This window comes from Triturus cristatus, chromosome 2_1 (genome assembly GCF_964204655.1).
Source record: "Triturus cristatus chromosome 2_1, aTriCri1.1, whole genome shotgun sequence".
In the NCBI taxonomy this organism is placed as follows: Eukaryota; Metazoa; Chordata; class Amphibia; order Caudata; family Salamandridae; genus Triturus; species Triturus cristatus.
The window spans coordinates 438170381-438193236 of record NC_140581.1 but is presented as its reverse complement, the minus strand read 5'-3'; the positions used below and the strand labels follow the sequence as shown (position 1 = coordinate 438193236).

Here is a 22856-nt window from a genome sequence, read left to right as displayed (position 1 = left end):
TTCGTAATTCCTTTTCTGCTTTTACTTCTTCCCTCTTTTTCCGTTGTGTCGCTTCTTTGCGCCACATGCCAATACTGTCAAGCATAGTAGGCGTCGTCTTATTGCTACGCAGAGCTACTTCTAGCGCTTCTATCTGGCGGTCCTCGAAGGATCCCATCAGTGGCCACTGACTTTCGGGGTCCTTCTTGGTATATTTATGCCACAGCTTGCTATAAGCTATGGCGACTAGTCCATATTTAGTGAACATGTCCTTATTAGGGGTGCCTTCCAGTGGAGCCGGGTGGTTCACCTCTAATAAGCGGTCCGGGCAGAACCAACTACCAATCAGTGGGGAGAAGATAGGCATGACGGGTTTCAACGGGGACAAAAGTCAGCACTACCTATCTTTTCACTGCTTGCAAAGACTAGACAGAATATCTCTATTCCTCGTTATTTGTAAGCAGAGAATACCTCCAAAGAACCAATATCGAACAACTAGTGTTCGGACAATCAATCAATCAATCAATGGGGAGATAAAGATAGGCACGACGGGTTTCAACGGGGACAAAAGTCTGCGTTACCTACCCTTCACTATTTGCAAAGACTAGACAGAATATTCCTATTCTACGTTATTTGCAAACAGAGAATATCTCAAAAAGCACTATTCTTCAAAACAATCAATGTTCGGACAATCAATCAATGGGGAGATAAAGATAGGCACGACGGGTTTCAACGGGGACAAAAGTCTGCGTTACCTACCCTTCACTATCTGCAAAGGGAGAGAGAGAGAGAGTATTTCTACTCCTCCCCGTTTGTAGACAACGAATATCTCAAAGAGAACAATCAATGAGCAATACTAGTATTCAAACAATCAATCAATTATTTCGCACTTTTTGTCGTATTTCACGACCTTACCCGGACCGCGTGGACAGTTTCTCGTCTTCCGCCTCCAGCGCCCGATCGTCCTCTATTCTCCGTATTTGCCGCGGCACTCCTGATGGTTCCCAGTCAGGACCGTAGATCACTCGAGAGAGGTCTGCTCGGAACCAGTGAAGTTCGGATGATCGGCTGCCAGACGAGGGTCTATTGGGCAGGAGCTCTCCCGATCGTTGCAGTCGTTCACTCTGTCGTCGGGACCTCTCCCACTGGATCCACGTGTCGCTGATGGGCCCCACGTTGGGCGCCAATTGTTAAATGGTAGCGGCAGTTTTCAGTCGATAATCTTTCAAGTATTTGCCCGGCGGTAATCGCCTCTCATACCACTCGATAATTTACCAATAAAAGAGGCAGGCGCCGGAGACTGGAAGGCAGGAAACAAAGTTTTATTCCGTCGGAGCAGAACACATCAGATCAGACAGCAAGGTATCGTCACGAGGTGCTCTAACTGCATCTCTGAGACCTGGTCTCTTATACACTGGTTTATTGCTTTATTATACATAGTATATTCTTGAGATTCCCTTGATGCCTGAAAGAACATCCCCTGAAGCCCCCGGCTCAGATCTGATCCCACACATGGTTACAGTAGAGGTTCCCACCCTACCCGCAGTGGGAGATGGCTATCGCGCAGCAGGGAATTCCGCTAATTCCCGGGGGTGTGTGCAACCGGCCGGGTCTCAGGGGGTAGGGGCTTTGATCTACTGTAATCCCTTTGATGTGGGGTGTTTCCCTTACAGTAGGGGCAATAAACTGCATCCGCAGGGCTAGGTGATGGCCTGGGACCAGTTCAGACAATGGGGTGCAGAGGAAGGGGGTTGTCAAAGGAGAGGCATGACCATGTATGGGATGTCGGTCGGATGTGGTTCCGTAGCAGGGTCGCGCAGAAGGAGAGGGTTTATGGCCTGTATGAGAGAGCGGGGGTAGCCAGCGCGCGGGGGATGCTTGCAGCGCCAAGGGGACCGCGCTGGCGATTGACAATGAGTGGGGTGCCTAAAATGGCAGCCGTGCGTTCGCTGTGCGTGGTGCTGGGGAGGGGCAAGATGGCGCAGATAATGTTCAGTTTGCAAGCTAAATTTCCACAGCCTGGCTCATCCCATCAGAGGATAGAGGAATCCCCACTACTGGGATTAGAACTACGCAGATCGATACACTTGTTGAATTCACATGTTTTTATGATGGCCTATGTAGGTGGCACAGAGTAAACGAGGGAAGATCAAGGATTTCTTGGACACAGAGGTTCTCCCGTGCTTACTAGCCGATGAAGGTGAGGAGCTAAGTTGACTGGTCGCTATTGTTAAAGGAGCCATTAAAGATCTAGTGTGAAACAAAACCTCTGGAACTGAAGGATTGCCTGCTGAGTTCTACTAGAAATACACGTCCCTACTTGCGTCATGCATAGGGAACTATAACTGGAGATGCTGGAGAGGGGTGTACTTCCAGCCACCACTAAGGAGGCTCTCATAGTTTCTATCCTGAAAATGGGAAGGGAGCCTGTTGATGTATCCTCCTAAAGTCTCCTACCCATGTTAAATATTGACTATAACATTATCAGCAAAATATTGGCGGATCTCCTCTACACACCTCTTGACCCTAGTGTACGATGACCAGAGCTGCTTGGTCCCTGGGCGCAATTCCTCCCTCAACATTCGGAGACTCTTAATGGTGCTTGAGTAAGTGCCCACAGACGTGTACCCAGACATGGTTATTCTCTCAGTCAACCTACAAAAAAGCATTTGATATGGTCCAGTGAGACTACATGCAGGCAACAATTGATATATTGCCATAGGTGGGAGGTGGATTACATGTTTCACTATATTGTTCAGATCAGGTTAGCGATCTTTATTTTCCTGTTGCCTACTAGGGGGATAGCCTGGAAACAGGTCACGGTGTCGTGGCCTCGTTTTTTTAGCTGCTGAATGACAACATACCCACTTTTGTTTTTACAGCTCCTATAATTGGATCATGTCTGTTCCTCAAGTGTAGCTCAGATATTTAGATTCAACTACCATATTGGTAGGAGCACATAGCGGACCCTTAATTAAGGTTTTTGTTCTCCTTTCTTCTCTATCTGTGAACTTTACTTGAATATGTAAACCATCCAACTTAATTTTTTGGGTTTTAGGTGTGTCAAATTGAAACACTGCTTTTACTTTGTCTTATACTTTTATTATATCAATTGCATTTTTATCTTTAGTGAGTATTTTGCTGCAATTTGACCTCATACCACTGAGCCTTTGGTCCAACCCTGTAGATTTTACTTGTATATGTAAATCATTCAACTCCAATATTTGGGTTCTAGGTGTGTCAAATCTAAACAGTGCTGTTTTCTGCTTCATCATTTTATGTAATCAATTGTATTTTTATCCTTGGTGTGTATTTCCATGCAGTAGGACCTTATCCCATTGTGCACTTTACTGTCACAAATTTTTTTGTGTCTGTGCATTTCATCCAAATTTTATTGGTTTCCATTCATATCCCCATATCCGCAACCCATGGTCCTCAGACATTGTGATATTGTGTGACATTACTTGCTGCTACGTTTGTGTATCTTGTTTACCATATTTGTACTTTTATGACCTTTTGGCTGAAATAAAGTTTTACTACTACATGGTTCACCCTCCAATATACAGCGGCAAATGCAATGGTATGAATGGGCTGATGCATATCTGAGTCATTTGTACTTATCAGGGGAGAAGCGATAGGGCTGCCCCCGTTGCACATGCTCTTCCACTGGCGAGAGAACGGTTTGTCAGCATAGTGACACAGAGGGCTGAGAAAGCGGCTTTCTTCTGCATGATGGCGAGCACACTCTCGCTTTGTGCAAATTACATCCTTTTGTTCCTTAAAGATGCTGAGAAGTGTGTTGAGCTGAGCCTAAAGCTGGTCAAGGACCTGGGCAGAATCTCTGGTCTCTGCACCAACTGGTCCTTTACATGTGGATTCCTAATATCCTCTAACCGGAGACACTTTTCCGATGGCAATATCAAGGGCTGGCATAATTTGGAAGCCCCATACCTTGCGATACTTGGGAGAAAATATATACCACAAGGATGAGGATACATTGGAAAGGAACCTTGGAAGAACACAGCGCGCTTTGAAAGGCAAAGTAAAAGTTTGGATATCAATTAAACTGCCTGTAATGGTCTGAATGGTGATGCCCCCACAACACTCATATCATTTTGCGAACCTTCTGACATGGCTACCTCAATCCTAGTTCATAACACTGGACACATTGCTGAGGGAGCTGGTATGGGATGGGGGTAGCCAGAGGTTATTTAAGACTATTGCAGCACCTGCTATGGGAGGGTGGGCTGAGAGCCCCAGATTTAAGACTTTACTACTTTGCAGCACCATTGCTTGGTGGGCTAGACGGCCACGGAAGAACAGAGTTGGGAACCATAGGAGAGGAGAGACAGGAAGGTGTATTGGTCACCTTGCTACTGAGTCTTAAATTGCAAGCCTCTAATCAGCCTAAACTTCTCATGATAGTATTGTGATGCTGGAAGAAGATAGGCCGAAGGGCACCTGGTGCCCCGCTGTATGCTGCAAACAAAAGAAGGAGTATGCCCTCTGAGGTCAAATGATACCTCCAAGTTTAAGAGAGGTGTACTGAAAGGGACAATCCTTTTGTTGAAGACCCCTCACTCACCAACCTGGTTGGTGACATGCTTCATCATCGGGGTCCCACCCAGAGGCCGAGTGCCATCTGGGTGTGCTGCGACACCTGATTACAGTGGAGCTGGTGTTATTTGTGTGTGCAAGTGATTGTAGTGTATTAAAATTTGGTCAAGTATTTAACTCTGTAAAAAAAGGTTTTTAATCATAGAGCACTTGATCAATGTTAAAAAAGTCAATGGGGATACCCTATAGGGTTAAATTGGCCCGTGGTATCTATTAATAAAGTGTGAAGTGGGTGAGAAAAAATATATATATATGTGTAGTTGGTCATATATATGAAAAGGTCAGGTCTACATGTTTCAACCCTGGTGGAGAAAGTCTCCGGGTTTTCTTCAGGACCGTAAGTGATGGTGCTAACCAGGGTGGTGTACACGCACTAAGGTGTACCCTGCCCTTGGTTAGTGGTAAAAAAATCCTACTGAGAATCCAGTTGGAATAAAACCTGTGGAGGAAAACAGAAATGAAATATACTTTTTATTTGTATTCTGTAAAGCATTGCTGATTTCAGGTACCTCTCAGTCACTAGAAAGTGATACTATGCCGTGGTTGTGAAGTTTTATCGGCTAATCCAGTCATCCATTTTGTGGTGAAAATAGTGTATATGTGCTCCATTTGTGGAATATGATTTGCATCCATCAAAAGTGCGCTTACACCTTGCTCCAATCATACACTGTTGTGACCAACAGGTGAGAGAGTGCATTCGCTCGGTAACTTACCGGGGTGCACGTGAATGGCGTTGTGACAATCAGGTGACTAACATCTAACATTCGTGTAGTCACTCCGTGTGTCCACAAATAGTCGTACAGGTGAATGTGTGCACTTATACGATACTTTGTGTGGCGTACGTAACTAGCGGCGAGTGATCAAGTGAAAATCACAAATGTCATTCGTCACCAGTGAAAACGCACCGTGCCAGTATTCAATTTATACCGACGACTGGTTAAAACAAGGTTACAACTGACTAGCATACTCAACACGACAACACTCCTGAAACAACCGTGCATGGGGCGAGAAAAATGAAATGAAATTCCAAGGTTGGGCTTACTGGTAATGCGGGAAAAAGATGCCTCGAAAGTGTCGAGAGCACGGACAGAAAATTCACCTTCAATCTGCTGGGGAAAAGGTGTAGAACATAAGTAGACCGAAAGATCGATCCTGAGCGATGCGTGGTGCCCACCCACGAGAAGTCCATATTTACTTACTTGGTGAAAAGGAAGATCAGCTATTATGCCTACAACCGTGTCCCGCCACCGCGTCCCGAGAAATGCCCGGGATGCGGAGAGGAACCGGTGGGGCGTGTCAAGTACTTCCTGGTTGTCCGCGATAGGCTGGGAGTCAGCCAATAGCAACATTGGTTCCCCTATACGGGCCAGTCGATGGAGGCGTAAGTGACAGCCTAGGACCGGTTAAAAGTCGAAGAGCGGCATAGGCTCAATCTGAGGGGTGTGTGTTTGTTTATTAGACTCCATGAAACTACACGCATAAGGCGGTAGGGCGTGTCGAGTCCGTGATAGGCTAAGATTAAACAAAAGCCCAATGGATAGGGGCGAATGTGGCAGCCTAAGGTCGGTTGAGAGTGGCAGAGAGAAATAGGCTCAAAAGAGGGGGGTGTGTGATCCGCTCTATGAAAGCACACGCATAAGGCGGTAAGCTAACATCTAATGTTATATTAATGGAAAGCTTAGCGTCAGTATTAAGCTAAGGAAGGAATTGAAAATAATCCTCTCAAAGGGGACATATAAGTTGGTACACAGTAAGGTAATAGTAGGTGTCAATACCAGGCATACCTATCCTGATTTTTAACCCACACAAGACAACAGATATATCTATCATACTAAAATCAAACAATCCAGTATTTTTGATCCAGTATGTTTCTTTGGGGGACAGAACTGGTTTTTTGGATGGAAAAGTGTTAATTCTGTGCCAAAGGAAAGGTCATCTATTTGGAAAGAACTGAGTTCCATGGGATATTATCGTTCAGCCCTTTCTTGTGAGTGGAAAGTCTGTACACCCAACGTTGCTCTTTTTCAAAAAGTCTTTCTTGTGATTTTTCTCCTGCTGTAATCTGTTCAATGACAGTCCATTTCAGATCGTTAGTTGTATGACCAGTTAGTAGGAAATGTTCTGTTAGTTTGGTCATTGTTTTTTTGCATCTGATTGTGCTGCGATGCTCGCAGATTCTTTGTTTGATTTTTCTGGTTGTCATACCCACGTATTGTAGTTTACAAGGGCACATGATTAGGTATACTACATTTGTACTATTGCAGTTTGTGTGAGCTCTCAAGGTCCATATTTTTCCTGGTTCCAGGTTTAGGGTTTTGGTGTTCTCTGTGAGATGACATACACTGCAATTGCCACATTTGTAATGACCGATGATACCAGGTAGACCCCATGCATTCAGAACAGTTGGTTGCTTTTGCAGATCTGTCGTTCTTGGGCGTGTATTCACCAGAGTGTCTTTTAGGCTCCTGGCTTTCTTGTAGGAAAACAAAGGTTTTTCCCAATTGAAGATCCCTGTATTGAGGATTTTCCAATGTTTATTGACCGATTTGGTTACTTGGTTTGAAGCACTATTATATGTGGTTACACAAGTTAGAGGTGTGGTGCCTTCTTTCGGAGGTCTAATTTCCAAAAGTGCCGCTCTAGGTTGATTGCGCGCTCTTTTTTCGCATTTGTTGAGGATCTTCTCCGGATAGCCTTTTGATTCAAGTTTCTTAGTTAAGTCAAGGGCTTGTTTTTTAAAGTCATTGATTTTACTGCAATTTCGTCGCAGTCTTAAATACTGGCCATACGGGAGATTCTCTCTCAAAGGCCTAGGGTGAAAGCTTTCAAATCTCAATAGATTATTTTTTGCTGTAGGTTTATAGTGGGTTATTGTCTCCAGGCGGTCCTTTTCTTTCGTGATCTCAACATCTAGAAAGACCATGGTGTTTCTATCTGTGGTGTGGGTGAATCTTAGGTTCTGGTCACAGGTGTTGATCCACTGACAGAACTCCACTAGGATGTTTTCTGGTCCTTGCCAAATTGCAAGGACATCGTCAATGTAACGTTTCCAAAAAGAGATGTATTTGAGGAAAGGATTCTGCTCGGTGAATATGAATTTCTTCTCGAAATTGAACACGTAGAGGCCCGCTACGCTCGGCGCAAATGTACTTCCCATAGAAGTACCCCCTATCTGCAAATAGAGGGTACCCTCAAATTCAAAGAAGTTTTTCTTTAGTGCTAGACTAGCACACTCCAAAATAAAGTTCTTAGGTGTTCGGTATGTCCAATTTGTAGTGTCAAGGGTATTCCTGAGTACTTCAATGGTATCATCCTGAGGAATGCTTGTGTATAAGCTCTCGATGTCAAAGCTTACTAGAATTGTTGTATCGTTGACTCTGATTTCTTCCAGGAGTCGAAGTAGACTCTTGGTATCTTGAAGGTATGTTGATGTGTTTTGTACAATGGGTTTCAGAAAAACATCGCAAAACTGGGATAGAGGCTCAAGGAGAGAACCTATACCCGAGACAATTGGTCTGCCTGGAGGGGGTAGCTTATTTTTATGCATTTTAGGCAATGTATAAAAATACGGAATTTTTCCTTCACTGCCAGTGAGGAACATGGCCTCTTGTTTAGAGATGTCGCCTTGAGTTTCTGCTTCTTCAATTAGAGTTGCTATTTCTTGTCTTAGACTCCCGGAAGGATCATTGGCGATTTTTTTGTAATTCCTTGCATCCGACAGTAGTCTCAGACATTCTTCGCAATAGGCTTCCTTGTCTTGAATCACTATCCCCCCTCCTTTGTCCGCCGGTTTTATGACGATGGTCTCACAGTTCTTGAGGCTTTCAAGAGCTAAATGTTCTGCCTTGCTGATGTTTTGAAACGGTTGTTGTGGTTTAATGTTTTCAATGTCATTAAACACTGCCTGTTCAAAAGTCGAGACCTCAATTGGGACAGTATGGGGGGGAGGAGTGAATGTTGACCTGGGTCGTAGGCCTGTTTCATTAGGATCAGCTTCTTGTGATCTTTCCCCTTGTTTTTCAAAGTAAGCTTTTAGTTTTAACTTGCGGAAGAAACTGGCCAGTTCACAATGAAGTTGAAACTTATCTAATCTCGCAGTGGGGACAAAGCCAAGACCTTTGTTCAGGACATTTTCTTCCATAGTAGTGAGTGGTCTACTCGCTAAGTTAATTACTAGGTTCGGCTGTTGCTTGGTCCTGCTTTCGCTTCCAGGGTTCTGCTCCGTGTGTTGGGGCCTGTTGGGTCCTCGTCTTCCCAATGGACTTGATTCGTCCCTCTTCTTCGGCCTCTTCCCCTCCTGCCCCTGCCTAAAAAAGGAGGTCTGAACGGGTTTGGAGGGAACATGGGCTGTTGGAAGGGTGGTTGCCAACCAAACATGGGATAGTGTTGTTGTGGGTTAAACGGGTTTTGGAAACCAGGCAACATTTGGGTATTGAAGGCAGGCCAGTTGGTTTGAGCTCTGTTCCTTCCTCTTTGTTTTTGGCGATAGCTGCTAGTGCTTGAGTTACTACTGGCTGTGGAATCATTGCTGGAAACATCTGAGTCCTTATCTGTTCTGGTCGGGGGAGTGTAATCAGGATCAGAGTACGGGTAGGTTTTTACATAAGAAAATCTTTTCAGATCTTTTTGAAATTTTTGTACTTTCTGCTGAGTCAGATTTTCTTTGTACTCATTCATCTCTTTGTTAATTTCATCTAGTCTTTTTTTGTAACCAGATATAGTAGTTTTTAAGTGACTCTCGGTAAGTTGTATTTCAATTAAGATGGTTTCTGAGAGTCTCAATGCAGTTTTGATGATCAACACGATCCAGTCACGTGTGCAATGCCATGCAATTTGTGCCCAATCTCTTCTAAAGGTAGGGTCATCTAGAAAAATGCGAGGCGCATTAGTGACTAGTAGCCCTTTAGGTGCCATGTTGTTTCTTAGGTACTCTTTAAGGATTGTTCCATGGAGTATAGTTCTTATTTTGTTTCGTTTCATTTCTGTCAATTTTTCCCAATCTGTTGTCTGTGAAATGGTTTGTGCGATGCTGGCATCGGCAAATAATGAGGGATCTGTCAAAATTGCATCCACTTCTTCAGTGGTGTATGAGAGGCCTTGATTTTCGCCCATGGTTGCAGGAGTTTCACGAGTGTAAAGTATGGAGAGCAATACAAAAGAGTTGTGTCTCTCACAGCTGTGCGCTGCCTAGACTATGAAAAACAATGAGAGAGAAAGGGTTTTCTTGGGGGGTACTCCTATTCCCCTTAGATAAATATCTTGCAAACAAAAGAAGGAGTATGCCCTCTGAGGTCAAATGATACCTCCAAGTTTAAGAGAGGTGTACTGAAAGGGACAATCCTTTTGTTGAAGACCCCTCACTCACCAACCTGGTTGGTGACATGCTTCATCATCGGGGTCCCACCCAGAGGCCGAGTGCCATCTGGGTGTGCTGCGACACCTGATTACAGTGGAGCTGGTGTTATTTGTGTGTGCAAGTGATTGTAGTGTATTAAAATTTGGTCAAGTATTTAACTCTGTAAAAAAAGGTTTTTAATCATAGAGCACTTGATCAATGTTAAAAAAGTCAATGGGGATACCCTATAGGGTTAAATTGGCCCGTGGTATCTATTAATAAAGTGTGAAGTGGGTGAGAAAAAATATATATATATGTGTAGTTGGTCATATATATGAAAAGGTCAGGTCTACATGTTTCAACCCTGGTGGAGAAAGTCTCCGGGTTTTCTTCAGGACCGTAAGTGATGGTGCTAACCAGGGTGGTGTACACGCACTAAGGTGTACCCTGCCCTTGGTTAGTGGTAAAAAAATCCTACTGAGAATCCAGTTGGAATAAAACCTGTGGAGGAAAACAGAAATGAAATATACTTTTTATTTGTATTCTGTAAAGCATTGCTGATTTCAGGTACCTCTCAGTCACTAGAAAGTGATACTATGCCCTTCCAACAGCCCATGTTCCCTCCAAACCCGTTCAGACCTCCTTTTTTAGGCAGGGGCAGGAGGGGAAGAGGCCGAAGAAGAGGGACGAATCAAGTCCATTGGGAAGACGAGGACCCAACAGGCCCCAACACACGGAGCAGAACCCTGGAAGCGAAAGCAGGACCAAGCAACAGCCGAACCTAGTAATTAACTTAGCGAGTAGACCACTCACTACTATGGAAGAAAATGTCCTGAACAAAGGTCTTGGCTTTGTCCCCACTGCGAGATTAGATAAGTTTCAACTTCATTGTGAACTGGCCAGTTTCTTCCGCAAGTTAAAACTAAAAGCTTACTTTGAAAAACAAGGGGAAAGATCACAAGAAGCTGATCCTAATGAAACAGGCCTACGACCCAGGTCAACATTCACTCCTCCCCCCCATACTGTCCCAATTGAGGTCTCGACTTTTGAACAGGCAGTGTTTAATGACATTGAAAACATTAAACCACAACAACCGTTTCAAAACATCAGCAAGGCAGAACATTTAGCTCTTGAAAGCCTCAAGAACTGTGAGACCATCGTCATAAAACCGGCGGACAAAGGAGGGGGGATAGTGATTCAAGACAAGGAAGCCTATTGCGAAGAATGTCTGAGACTACTGTCGGATGCAAGGAATTACAAAAAAATCGCCAATGATCCTTCCGGGAGTCTAAGACAAGAAATAGCAACTCTAATTGAAGAAGCAGAAACTCAAGGCGACATCTCTAAACAAGAGGCCATGTTCCTCACTGGCAGTGAAGGAAAAATTCCGTATTTTTATACATTGCCTAAAATGCATAAAAATAAGCTACCCCCTCCAGGCAGACCAATTGTCTCGGGTATAGGTTCTCTCCTTGAGCCTCTATCCCAGTTTTGCGATGTTTTTCTGAAACCCATTGTACAAAACACATCAACATACCTTCAAGATACCAAGAGTCTACTTCGACTCCTGGAAGAAATCAGAGTCAACGATACAACAATTCTAGTAAGCTTTGACATCGAGAGCTTATACACAAGCATTCCTCAGGATGATACCATTGAAGTACTCAGGAATACCCTTGACACTACAAATTGGACATACCGAACACCTAAGAACTTTATTTTGGAGTGTGCTAGTCTAGCACTAAAGAAAAACTTCTTTGAATTTGAGGGTACCCTCTATTTGCAGATAGGGGGTACTTCTATGGGAAGTACATTTGCGCCGAGCGTAGCGGGCCTCTACGTGTTCAATTTCGAGAAGAAATTCATATTCACCGAGCAGAATCCTTTCCTCAAATACATCTCTTTTTGGAAACGTTACATTGACGATGTCCTTGCAATTTGGCAAGGACCAGAAAACATCCTAGTGGAGTTCTGTCAGTGGATCAACACCTGTGACCAGAACCTAAGATTCACCCACACCACAGATAGAAACACCATGGTCTTTCTAGATGTTGAGATCACGAAAGAAAAGGACCGCCTGGAGACAATAACCCACTATAAACCTACAGCAAAAAATAATCTATTGAGATTTGAAAGCTTTCACCCTAGGCCTTTGAGAGAGAATCTCCCGTATGGCCAGTATTTAAGACTGCGACGAAATTGCAGTAAAATCAATGACTTTAAAAAACAAGCCCTTGACTTAACTAAGAAACTTGAATCAAAAGGCTATCCGGAGAAGATCCTCAACAAATGCGAAAAAAGAGCGCGCAATCAACCTAGAGCGGCACTTTTGGAAATTAGACCTCCGAAAGAAGGCACCACACCTCTAACTTGTGTAACCACATATAATAGTGCTTCAAACCAAGTAACCAAATCGGTCAATAAACATTGGAAAATCCTCAATACAGGGATCTTCAATTGGGAAAAACCTTTGTTTTCCTACAAGAAAGCCAGGAGCCTAAAAGACACTCTGGTGAATACACGCCCAAGAACGACAGATCTGCAAAAGCAACCAACTGTTCTGAATGCATGGGGTCTACCTGGTATCATCGGTCATTACAAATGTGGCAATTGCAGTGTATGTCATCTCACAGAGAACACCAAAACCCTAAACCTGGAACCAGGAAAAATATGGACCTTGAGAGCTCACACAAACTGCAATAGTACAAATGTAGTATACCTAATCATGTGCCCTTGTAAACTACAATACGTGGGTATGACAACCAGAAAAATCAAACAAAGAATCTGCGAGCATCGCAGCACAATCAGATGCAAAAAAACAATGACCAAACTAACAGAACATTTCCTACTAACTGGTCATACAACTAACGATCTGAAATGGACTGTCATTGAACAGATTACAGCAGGAGAAAAATCACAAGAAAGACTTTTTGAAAAAGAGCAACGTTGGGTGTACAGACTTTCCACTCACAAGAAAGGGCTGAACGATAATATCCCATGGAACTCAGTTCTTTCCAAATAGATGACCTTTCCTTTGGCACAGAATTAACACTTTTCCATCCAAAAAACCAGTTCTGTCCCCCAAAGAAACATACTGGATCAAAAATACTGGATTGTTTGATTTTAGTATGATAGATATATCTGTTGTCTTGTGTGGGTTAAAAATCAGGATAGGTATGCCTGGTATTGACACCTACTATTACCTTACTGTGTACCAACTTATATGTCCCCTTTGAGAGGATTATTTTCAATTCCTTCCTTAGCTTAATACTGACGCTAAGCTTTCCATTAATATAACATTAGATGTTAGCTTACCGCCTTATGCGTGTGCTTTCATAGAGCGGATCACACACCCCCCTCTTTTGAGCCTATTTCTCTCTGCCACTCTCAACCGACCTTAGGCTGCCACATTCGCCCCTATCCATTGGGCTTTTGTTTAATCTTAGCCTATCACGGACTCGACACGCCCTACCGCCTTATGCGTGTAGTTTCATGGAGTCTAATAAACAAACACACACCCCTCAGATTGAGCCTATGCCGCTCTTCGACTTTTAACCGGTCCTAGGCTGTCACTTACGCCTCCATCGACTGGCCCGTATAGGGGAACCAATGTTGCTATTGGCTGACTCCCAGCCTATCGCGGACAACCAGGAAGTACTTGACACGCCCCACCGGTTCCTCTCCGCATCCCGGGCATTTCTCGGGACGCGGTGGCGGGACACGGTTGTAGGCATAATAGCTGATCTTCCTTTTCACCAAGTAAGTAAATATGGACTTCTCGTGGGTGGGCACCACGCATCGCTCAGGATCGATCTTTCGGTCTACTTATGTTCTACACCTTTTCCCCGGCAGATTGAAGGTGAATTTTCTGTCCGTGCTCTCGACACTTTCGAGGCATCTTTTTCCCGCATTACCAGTAAGCCCAACCTTGGAATTTCATTTCATTTTTCTCGCCCCATGCACGGTTGTTTCAGGAGTGTTGTCGTGTTGAGTATGCTAGTCAGTTGTAACCTTGTTTTAACCAGTCGTCGGTATAAATTGAATACTGGCACGGTGCGTTTTCACTGGTGACGAATGACATTTGTGATTTTCACTTGATCACTCGCCGCTAGTTACGTACGCCACACAAAGTATCGTATAAGTGCACACATTCACCTGTACGACTATTTGTGGACACACGGAGTGACTACACGAATGTTAGATGTTAGTCACCTGATTGTCACAACGCCATTCACGTGCACCCCGGTAAGTTACCGAGCGAATGCACTCTCTCACCTGTTGGTCACAACAGTGTATGATTGGAGCAAGGTGTAAGCGCACTTTTGATGGATGCAAATCATATTCCACAAATGGAGCACATATACACTATTTTCACCACAAAATGGATGACTGGATTAGCCGATAAAACTTCACAACCACGGCATAGTATCACTTTCTAGTGACTGAGAGGTACCTGAAATCAGCAATGCTTTACAGAATACAAATAAAAAGTATATTTCATTTCTGTTTTCCTCCACAGGTTTTATTCCAACTGGATTCTCAGTAGGATTTTTTTACCACTAACCAAGGGCAGGGTACACCTTAGTGCGTGTACACCACCCTGGTTAGCACCATCACTTACGGTCCTGAAGAAAACCCGGAGACTTTCTCCACCAGGGTTGAAACATGTAGACCTGACCTTTTCATATATATGACCAACTACACATATATATATATTTTTTCTCACCCACTTCACACTTTATTAATAGATACCACGGGCCAATTTAACCCTATAGGGTATCCCCATTGACTTTTTTAACATTGATCAAGTGCTCTATGATTAAAAACCTTTTTTTACAGAGTTAAATACTTGACCAAATTTTAATACACTACAATCACTTGCACACACAAATAACACCAGCTCCACTGTAATCAGGTGTCGCAGCACACCCAGATGGCACTCGGCCTCTGGGTGGGACCCCGATGATGAAGCATGTCACCAACCAGGTTGGTGAGTGAGGGGTCTTCAACAAAAGGATTGTCCCTTTCAGTACACCTCTCTTAAACTTGGAGGTATCATTTGACCTCAGAGGGCATACTCCTTCTTTTGTTTGCAAGATATTTATCTAAGGGGAATAGGAGTACCCCCCAAGAAAACCCTTTCTCTCTCATTGTTTTTCATATGCCCCGCTGTATGCGCCAGCACTTTCTTTGATGGGCATCTCTAGAGCCAGGGGTGGTTATCTCACAGCCCTGCAGATGGAGACACAGAAGGAGGTGGGCATCCATACAATGGTGGACTATTATGAGGATGGGAAACGCTGTGAATTCAAAAACAGACACTTTGCCAGAGTCCTAGTTCTTGGTCTATCCGGTGGTCTCTGGTGGCCCTATGGGGAGAACCCCAGAGTGAACTGCTGATGTACAAGACGCTCCAAGTCTTGATCCCCTTTGGGGGTGGCTTTAAGTTGATATCATGGCTTTACAAATCTCTCCAATATTTGACTAGAAATACATTAACAAAGCTGTGAACCTATTGGGAAGGCGAAATAGGGATGGAGCTAAGTGACAAGGAATGGGCTGCTGTACTGGAGCACCCATACAAAGTGTTCAGGAACACTAGGTATAAATATGCAGAGTTTTAATTTCCTACACACCACCAACCTCACACACCAACCTCACGCCACACAGACTGAACGTTATGGCTGGGACTGACAAGAATGAGTACCCCGAGTGTGCACTGTTGGATGCAGATTTTATTCAAATGACATGGACTTGTCTGATAATAACACCCCTTTGGCAAGCAATTACTGCTTACCTAGAGAGGACAGTGGGCAGGGCTGACCTTTACACTTTGGAGACGTGTGTAGAGCCTACACACACACGCACTGTGTGGAGAGTGAGAACCAGAATCCTAGATTTAGCCCAGGTGCTTGCTCAACATGCCAGAGTGATGCACGGAGATCCCCAGTGCAGCAGGTCAATGGAAGATGGAAAATGGGCAACGGCGGAGGGCATGGCACTACAAGTGGAGGAAAAGGCAGGTGTTATTTAAACATCCAATAAAAGACATCTGGACAAACTTGGGACTTCATTCACCGACCGCCCCATGTAAACACGATTGCATAACTATAGGGTGCACTTTCACCACAGGATAGAGAGCAATCTGCTATTGAAGAAAAGCGCTCAAACAACAGATGAGGACATGACCCCAACACTAGGATACCTACCACGTTAACGGTACAGAAGAAGTGAGTCATACTTCACTCGGTTAACACCATATACTAGCTACCTAGTAGATCTAGAAAGTATTTTTACCTTTTTTTTCTGTTATATGTTTGCACATGTTCACCTCAGTACTATTTCCCCCTATCCTCTAAGTACATTCACAAATGGTCAGAACTCCTCTCACACCAGAACATCACACAACAGTGCATATGTTTTTACATGTAAATATTTCAGGGAAGATGCTTTATGTGAATGCTGGGCAGATGAAATAAACCGTGGATATTGATCGAAATGTACTACCATGAGGACAATGTTTTAAAAATAAATAAAAACATGTTTAAAAATAAAATAACAGTGACCAGCACAGAGTCTGTTCTTGCAGGTACAGTACAGAACCTGCTGTAAAAAGCTCACTCAAACAACTCATCTTTTTTTCCTATTTCTTTACCAAAAGTAACAAAAATCTAGGATGGCTTACCTCTCATATTTGCATTCATGCCTCCTCCTGTGGATCCGTGTGAATGTCCATGATGACTGTGCCCATGATCACTATGTGAATGACCATGACTGTGCCCATGATGTGAATGGCCATGATCATGAGAATTACAATTTCCTCGAGAAGGTCCATGAGAGTGGGCATGGCTAAAGGCACAGATACCAACAAGGTTTACTAGCAGTCCTCCAACAGACACTGGCTGTGAATGAGAGAAAGGAAAGTTGTTAAATGTAGCACTGAGAAACATTTCAGAAGTTTCCAGCCTAACATACCTTCATGCAAGTTTGTCCTAAGTAATGTTAACCTTTTACTTGTGGTGATCACAATCACCTGCACTAAATGAAACACAAGACAAATGCAACTCATTGAACACCCTCATAAAATGTATCCTATATATTCTTACTTTGTTGAAAAGGTTTGCACCCTTTATAGATAATCCATATGCAACCAAATCTGCTTATTTTTTTTTTTGCGGGGGGGGGGGGGGGGGGGGGGGCACAGATATGGGTGCAGTTTGGGTTTAAAAGAGACCAGCCTAAAAAGGCTGTAAAATTAACATAGTGGCCAAGTGTTACTACCTAATTAACAATATTGTAATCACAGAACGAGTCAGCTTCTCATTCCATTTCTATTTTCATAAATATAATGATTAAAACATTTGCCTTAATTTGATATTCAAAAACGCAAAATGCCTTCAGGAAGTACGATGTGGCCTAAAGATACCCATGAAATAATATAAAGGTTTGTCAGAGTCACTTTTGTAAACGTAAAAAAGTGTACAGAAATCTACTTGTCCAGTGAAGAAATCTACCTTTCCTACCCATTACCTAATTCAGTTAGTGGAACAGGGAAAAGGGTAAATGGGATTTTGAACTACGCAGATTATAGCATTTTAGACATGTGAGTGCTTTGTTTATTTAAGTTTCCATTTGAGAGAACAGTGTCAATGAAGAGGGTAAATTTAGAAATAAGAATTTACAAACGTATGCACTGTACACTGTACGGGTAAATATATATTCCAAAAGATATTTGCAAAGGATACAAAGCACAGTTATAAACACCCCTAGTACCAAGCTAGCATCGACACACCATCTGAGATCCAGGCAGGAAATGGAGATGGCTAACAATCTTTTTTGTGTAGGTCCAGAGAACAGTGTACTGCACAGGGAAGCACAATATTACTAGCTCTTCTCGGAAGGAGAGAAGCCAATCTCCTTTTTTTATAAGAGATAGTTTTGCAGGTTTCATCCCTACTTACAATGAAGCACCATCTCCCTAGGTGTGGAAGATCTGTGATATCAATTTGTAAGGTGCTCTAATCACTCGTGGGGGTATCCAGGTGCTTGGGCAGGTGTGAAGGCATGTAGTCCCTATAGCTCTACCTCAGATAGCTATATGGAACTGATGCAAGGACACTATTGTGTACGGAATTTTACATCTCCAATAACTAAACCCATGTTAAAGGATGTTATGGAGGCAAGGAAGTACAATTGTTTCTCTTATGGATACAGTTAGTGTTGAAAGGCTACTGATCCGCTACGGTACAAGCTGCAGGAACTTGTGTCTGTGAAAGTGAGTTGTTATGTGTATGACATGGCAGTGATTGAAATCTGATTGTTACCATTGGATGGTGGCAGACTTGCGCATCTACAGCAAATTTAAAACAGAAATTTTACCTCAGGGAGAGCTACGGTGTTAGGCTTTATGGACAACTAGATTGCCTTCCGTAGGTTAGTTACAGAAGGGGTTGGCATTTATTGCAACAGTCGTTCTACAGTCAGGGCTGTTTATTCTGAGAAGGTGGTTGAATGTTATGCTATTGTTAATTAAAAATATGTGATATAAATGTGTTCAAAATACTGTTTACAAAAATATCCATGTGGTGTAGGTTTTCTATTAACTCAGATATGGTGAAATGTTTGCAAACTATAATTAGGACACAATTGATAAGTTCACAATATTCTGGCACTACAAAGAAGAAATACACAACTGTATCCAGTATTTCCTTTGACTTATTTTTATAACATTGTCTTTGAACTCCCACTTCAGGCAGAAGCTGCAGATGTTTGTCCATTAATATAGTTGATTCTAGCTCTATCTGCTTGTAAAGAAGTTGTACAAAGATAATGTCTGCACACTGTGATCTGGTACCATACACTGTGTGTTTAACATGTAGAGTCAATTTTGAAGATCTGAGAACTCCAGGACTTGCATTTCTTTGATAAAAGTGCACTGTGGTATAAGAGGAAACTCAGATAGAAACATTGAGGAGGTGCCTGGCAGGATAAATAGCAGAAAGAGCCCAGGCACCAGATGTAAAAAGCTACAAGTAATATCCCTATGCTTTCGAAACATTCCCATCTTCCCACTTGAGACTGGAGAGTGATCTATAAAATTATGGGGGTGTAGACCATACACAGCAGCTTATCAATGTTTTTACTTTGCACATGAAGGTACAGAAACTTGGAAGAAGGAATGAGAGGTTATGGAATCAATGAAAAAATGAGGAACAACCTACATAAAGAGTGTCATAACTGGGGGTGAGCAACATCACAAAAGAAGACATGGGAAGAAAGTGTAGATTTTAGGGAATTTACAAGAGCAACAAAAAGAGTGACAAACGTAGATAGGATGAAAGAAAAATAAGAGAAATAACTTAAACACTAGAGAGATCTTGAGGTTAATATGAGGGGGTTGCTCACGTCCCCAATCCTTATAACATCTCAAATATGTGGTTAGTGTATCAGAAACCCGAATAGGTGTTTCCGTCATGACAGCAGCCAGACAACAAGTCAATAGACCCCACTCACGCAATTTCTGTTTTTATTGGCCTGCCTATCTGCTGTATCTTGAATTCTGACCTATTATTTCAGAGACAGTTGCTTTTCTTCCCCACAGAAGTTTTCAATCTTCGCTCCGAGTATAAACTCTATATTAAAAGGCTTACACCTTATACCATAGCACTATCCTTTCTGAACTATGTCTATTATTCTTTCTTTAAGCGCTTATTCTCCTTGTTTCAGACTTCTCTTTGTGTTTTGAGTCCTGATGATTATCCCCCTATTTTTTTGAGGTATCGAAATGTCATTGACTACCTCTACATAGACCCTAGATAGATTACATTATATATAATGTGCTGTGTTGTTCTAGTTTTTAGTGCGTATCACTCTGATGAGAGCACTGAACACATTTGTCACTACACACCCACTGCACTGTCATAAAGTGACTTTTTTAAATAAAAGTTTTTTTATATAAGATTTCTTATAACTAATAATTAAAATAACCACTGGTTCATTTTTATTGATTGTATTCTTTTCAACTGTGGGACCAGTGTTTCTTGTACATGTATTTACCCAAGTCCCCCGGTAATCCTCTGGTTCCCTTGTTAACTGCAACTCTGGTCTCAAGTGGGTGCCATGGGTGAGGGGTGGGTTCCAGAAAGGACATAGAGTACTCTCTTTTAGACAATTTGTAACACCCACTTGTCCAATATTATTGACTACCAGTGGGCAGCTGATGGCAGATGGTGCCCCCACTGGGTGCCCATACTGGTGTAAGGGGTTTGAGGTTGCGGCTGCTGGGTGGTGGCGTTGGGTCCCAACCTCTGGCTTATGTTCCCACGTGGTTTGTGGGAACTGTATCCACGGCCACAAAAAGCTTGGGAAGCTTTCTGGCCTTGGTGGCTGGACGGGAAAGGACTCGGTTGGTACCCCCTCCCGTAGCCATGGAAGGGGCAAAAGGCAGACTGGGGTTGGCAGTGGCCATGTAGAGGCCCAAAAACCTGTCTGTAGCCTTACTGTCTTTAAAGTGCTCCAGTGCCAAATGTATCTAGCGTTTTGAGTTCCCTATCCAGTGGAGTGGTAGAGTACGCGCCAGGATTTATTCTGGAGGTGGAGGCTTTGACCACCATGTTCTCCAGGGTGTGGTGCTGGGTGAAGAAACTGGGTCAATAGTGGGCAATCACCCTATGCACAGAGGCCCCTGGGAAAGGCTTGAACCAAGCCCCAAGTAGGACATCAGTAAGAACTTTGCTGAATGGGAGGAGAGGTTCGGAAGAGGCAACTCCCTGCTTAAACACCTTCAACAAGACGTTCATTTTGACTGCTACCGAGGGCAACTGAAGGTACAGGACCTCAGCTGCCCTCCACACCACCATTGCAAAGGAGGCTCCCTTCTCCGAAGCCACAGTAGGAGGAGAGACCAAGCCAGTGTCTGATTAGGTGTTTAACCCACTGGCATCTTCCATTTCCTCACACAGTTGTCCTCTGGTTCATCTAAGGGGTGACAGAATGAAAAAGGGTAGTGAAACAAATTCCAATCGTCTCCCTGTCCAGGCCTATCTACAGAAAAAGGTCCTAGCTTCACTCGAAGTGCATGGTGCCGGCTTCGGGCGTTGGCGATCTGACATCGAATTGGAGTCGGGAATGATGAAGGGGTTGATGCAGCCGCAGGGCTTCGGGAACGATGGCACTGGAGGAGGCTCTAAGGAAGGTTGGGGTCTGGCGGGTCAAATCACTTCGGATCCAGCACCTTATCCATGGGTCCTGACTGGAGCTGAGGGGAAACCCACTGGCAGAAATCCAGTAAGGCTTCTTCCCGGACCGAGGGGCCCAAAGGCGAGGGGTGCGGCCTCCCAAATACAAGGTGCATGGCTTCATAGAATATCTTGAGGTAGGTGGGGGTTGCACCGGCTACGGTAAACTCTAGAAGGGGTGGAGTGGACCCAGGCACAGGCTCCGCAGAGGAGCGAGGCATCGGGTTGTGTCGTTTCTGTGCCTTTCCGAATGACTTGGACCGACGCATAGAAGTCAAAGGCTTCAATTTCTGTGACTTTTTGCGCTTGTGGGACTTACCTAACAATTTAGACTGGGATGGGAGGAGCTCCGCAAGAGGGCCCAGAACCTTCTGCACGACACTGGAGCATTGCTGGGTTGTCAGACTTTGGGTAGCAAGAAGCTTCAGGGAACGTGCCCTCAGAGCTTTTAAGTTCATGGCCCGGAAGTCCTCGAACCAGGGCCTGACTGGCCGTAGCTGCCACCGGGCATTTCCTCAGTGGGCCAGTTTTGAACAGGTGGGGGCCATTTTTGTTTTTCGGGCCCGGATTTGCAGCACCTTCTGCACGACTCTGGAGCATTGCTGGGTTGTCAGACTTTGGGTAGCAAGAAGCTTCAGGGAACGTGCCCTCAGAGCTTTTAAGTTCATGGCCCGGAAGTCCTCGAACCAGGGCCCGACTGGCCGTAGCAGCCACCGGGCATTTCCTCAGTGGGCCAGTTTTGAACAGGTGGGGGCCATTTTTGTTTTTCGGGCCCGGATTTGCAGCAAAATTAGCCCCTTGTAACAAAAGTGCATGCAGAAGCAGTGTTACCACCAGCAGCCCCCCCCTCCCACCCCCCGAGACTGGTTTGCGATCCCAGATCGCCCTGGCTGAAAGGCCTTGGATTCGTGGTCCAGCCCCAAGCACCACAAACAAACCAAGTGTGGTTCTGTCACAGACATTTGTCAGTGACAGGCACCACAGGGTTTAAAACCTATGTTTTTGGGTAGCATCCCTTGCACACCAGGAGAAAGGATTTCTCAAAAACATCTTCGACAAAACGCTGAAAAAAATTCAGTCAAAAAGTGCCTATTTAGGCACCGCACATGTCACATCCGGTGAGGATGGAACAATACCACATACCAATGCGCTGAAGAACTGCTCAAGAATTTCCGGATCCAGACTGACGCCTGGAGTTTATTCTAATAGATGGGGAAGTTGGAGAGGGAGCCATTAGTGTTTTAGGGAGGGGTTACACATAGAGCTGTTGGTGGCAGATGGGTTACAGTGGGAGCGAGTGATGGCCCATGAGTTCTCAGCGTGAGATAGAAGAGGCTGTTTCAGAAGGAACCATTGATGGCTTGGTAGATACATACAGAGCAAGGGTAGGTTGAATTTTAGATAAGAGAGAGACGTAGCTGGGGGTTAGACAGGGGAAATGAGTAAAACAGGGCTGGTAGAGGACAACAATGGAAGGTATGGCAGTAGAAGAGGGAAATGGAGGTATGGTGGAAGTGGTACACTAAGACTTCCATGAGGGACAGTGGTGGGGATTCAGAGACGAGGAAAAGGAGGTAGTAAGTGCTGGCTAGAGATGGTTGAGATTTTTGATCTGGAGCAAGAGAAGAAAGAGGACTTGGACTGTGAAAGAGGGATCTGGCATGTGGTTTAAAAAGGACACAAGAGAA

At 44.0% G+C, this 22856-nt stretch overlaps 1 protein-coding gene across 2 annotated transcripts in view; it reads right to left on the bottom strand.

Moving 5' to 3' along the window:
- SLC30A5 (solute carrier family 30 member 5) overlaps window positions 1–22856 on the bottom strand; it is a 427281-nt gene that overhangs the window by 72682 nt on the left and 331743 nt on the right. Inside the window, exons 13-14 of one of the 2 annotated variants that reach the window (XM_085632138.1) lie at window positions 16617–16833; window positions 15656–15932 (exon numbers count right to left, since the gene is read on the bottom strand). In XM_085632138.1, coding sequence (XP_085488264.1) covers window positions 15784–15932; window positions 16617–16833 — 366 coding nt within the window. In that variant the 3' untranslated portion in view covers window positions 15656–15783. Of the gene's footprint in view, window positions 1–15655; window positions 15933–16616; window positions 16834–22856 lie in introns of those variants that run through there. The other variant, XM_085632130.1, reaches the window with a different exon arrangement.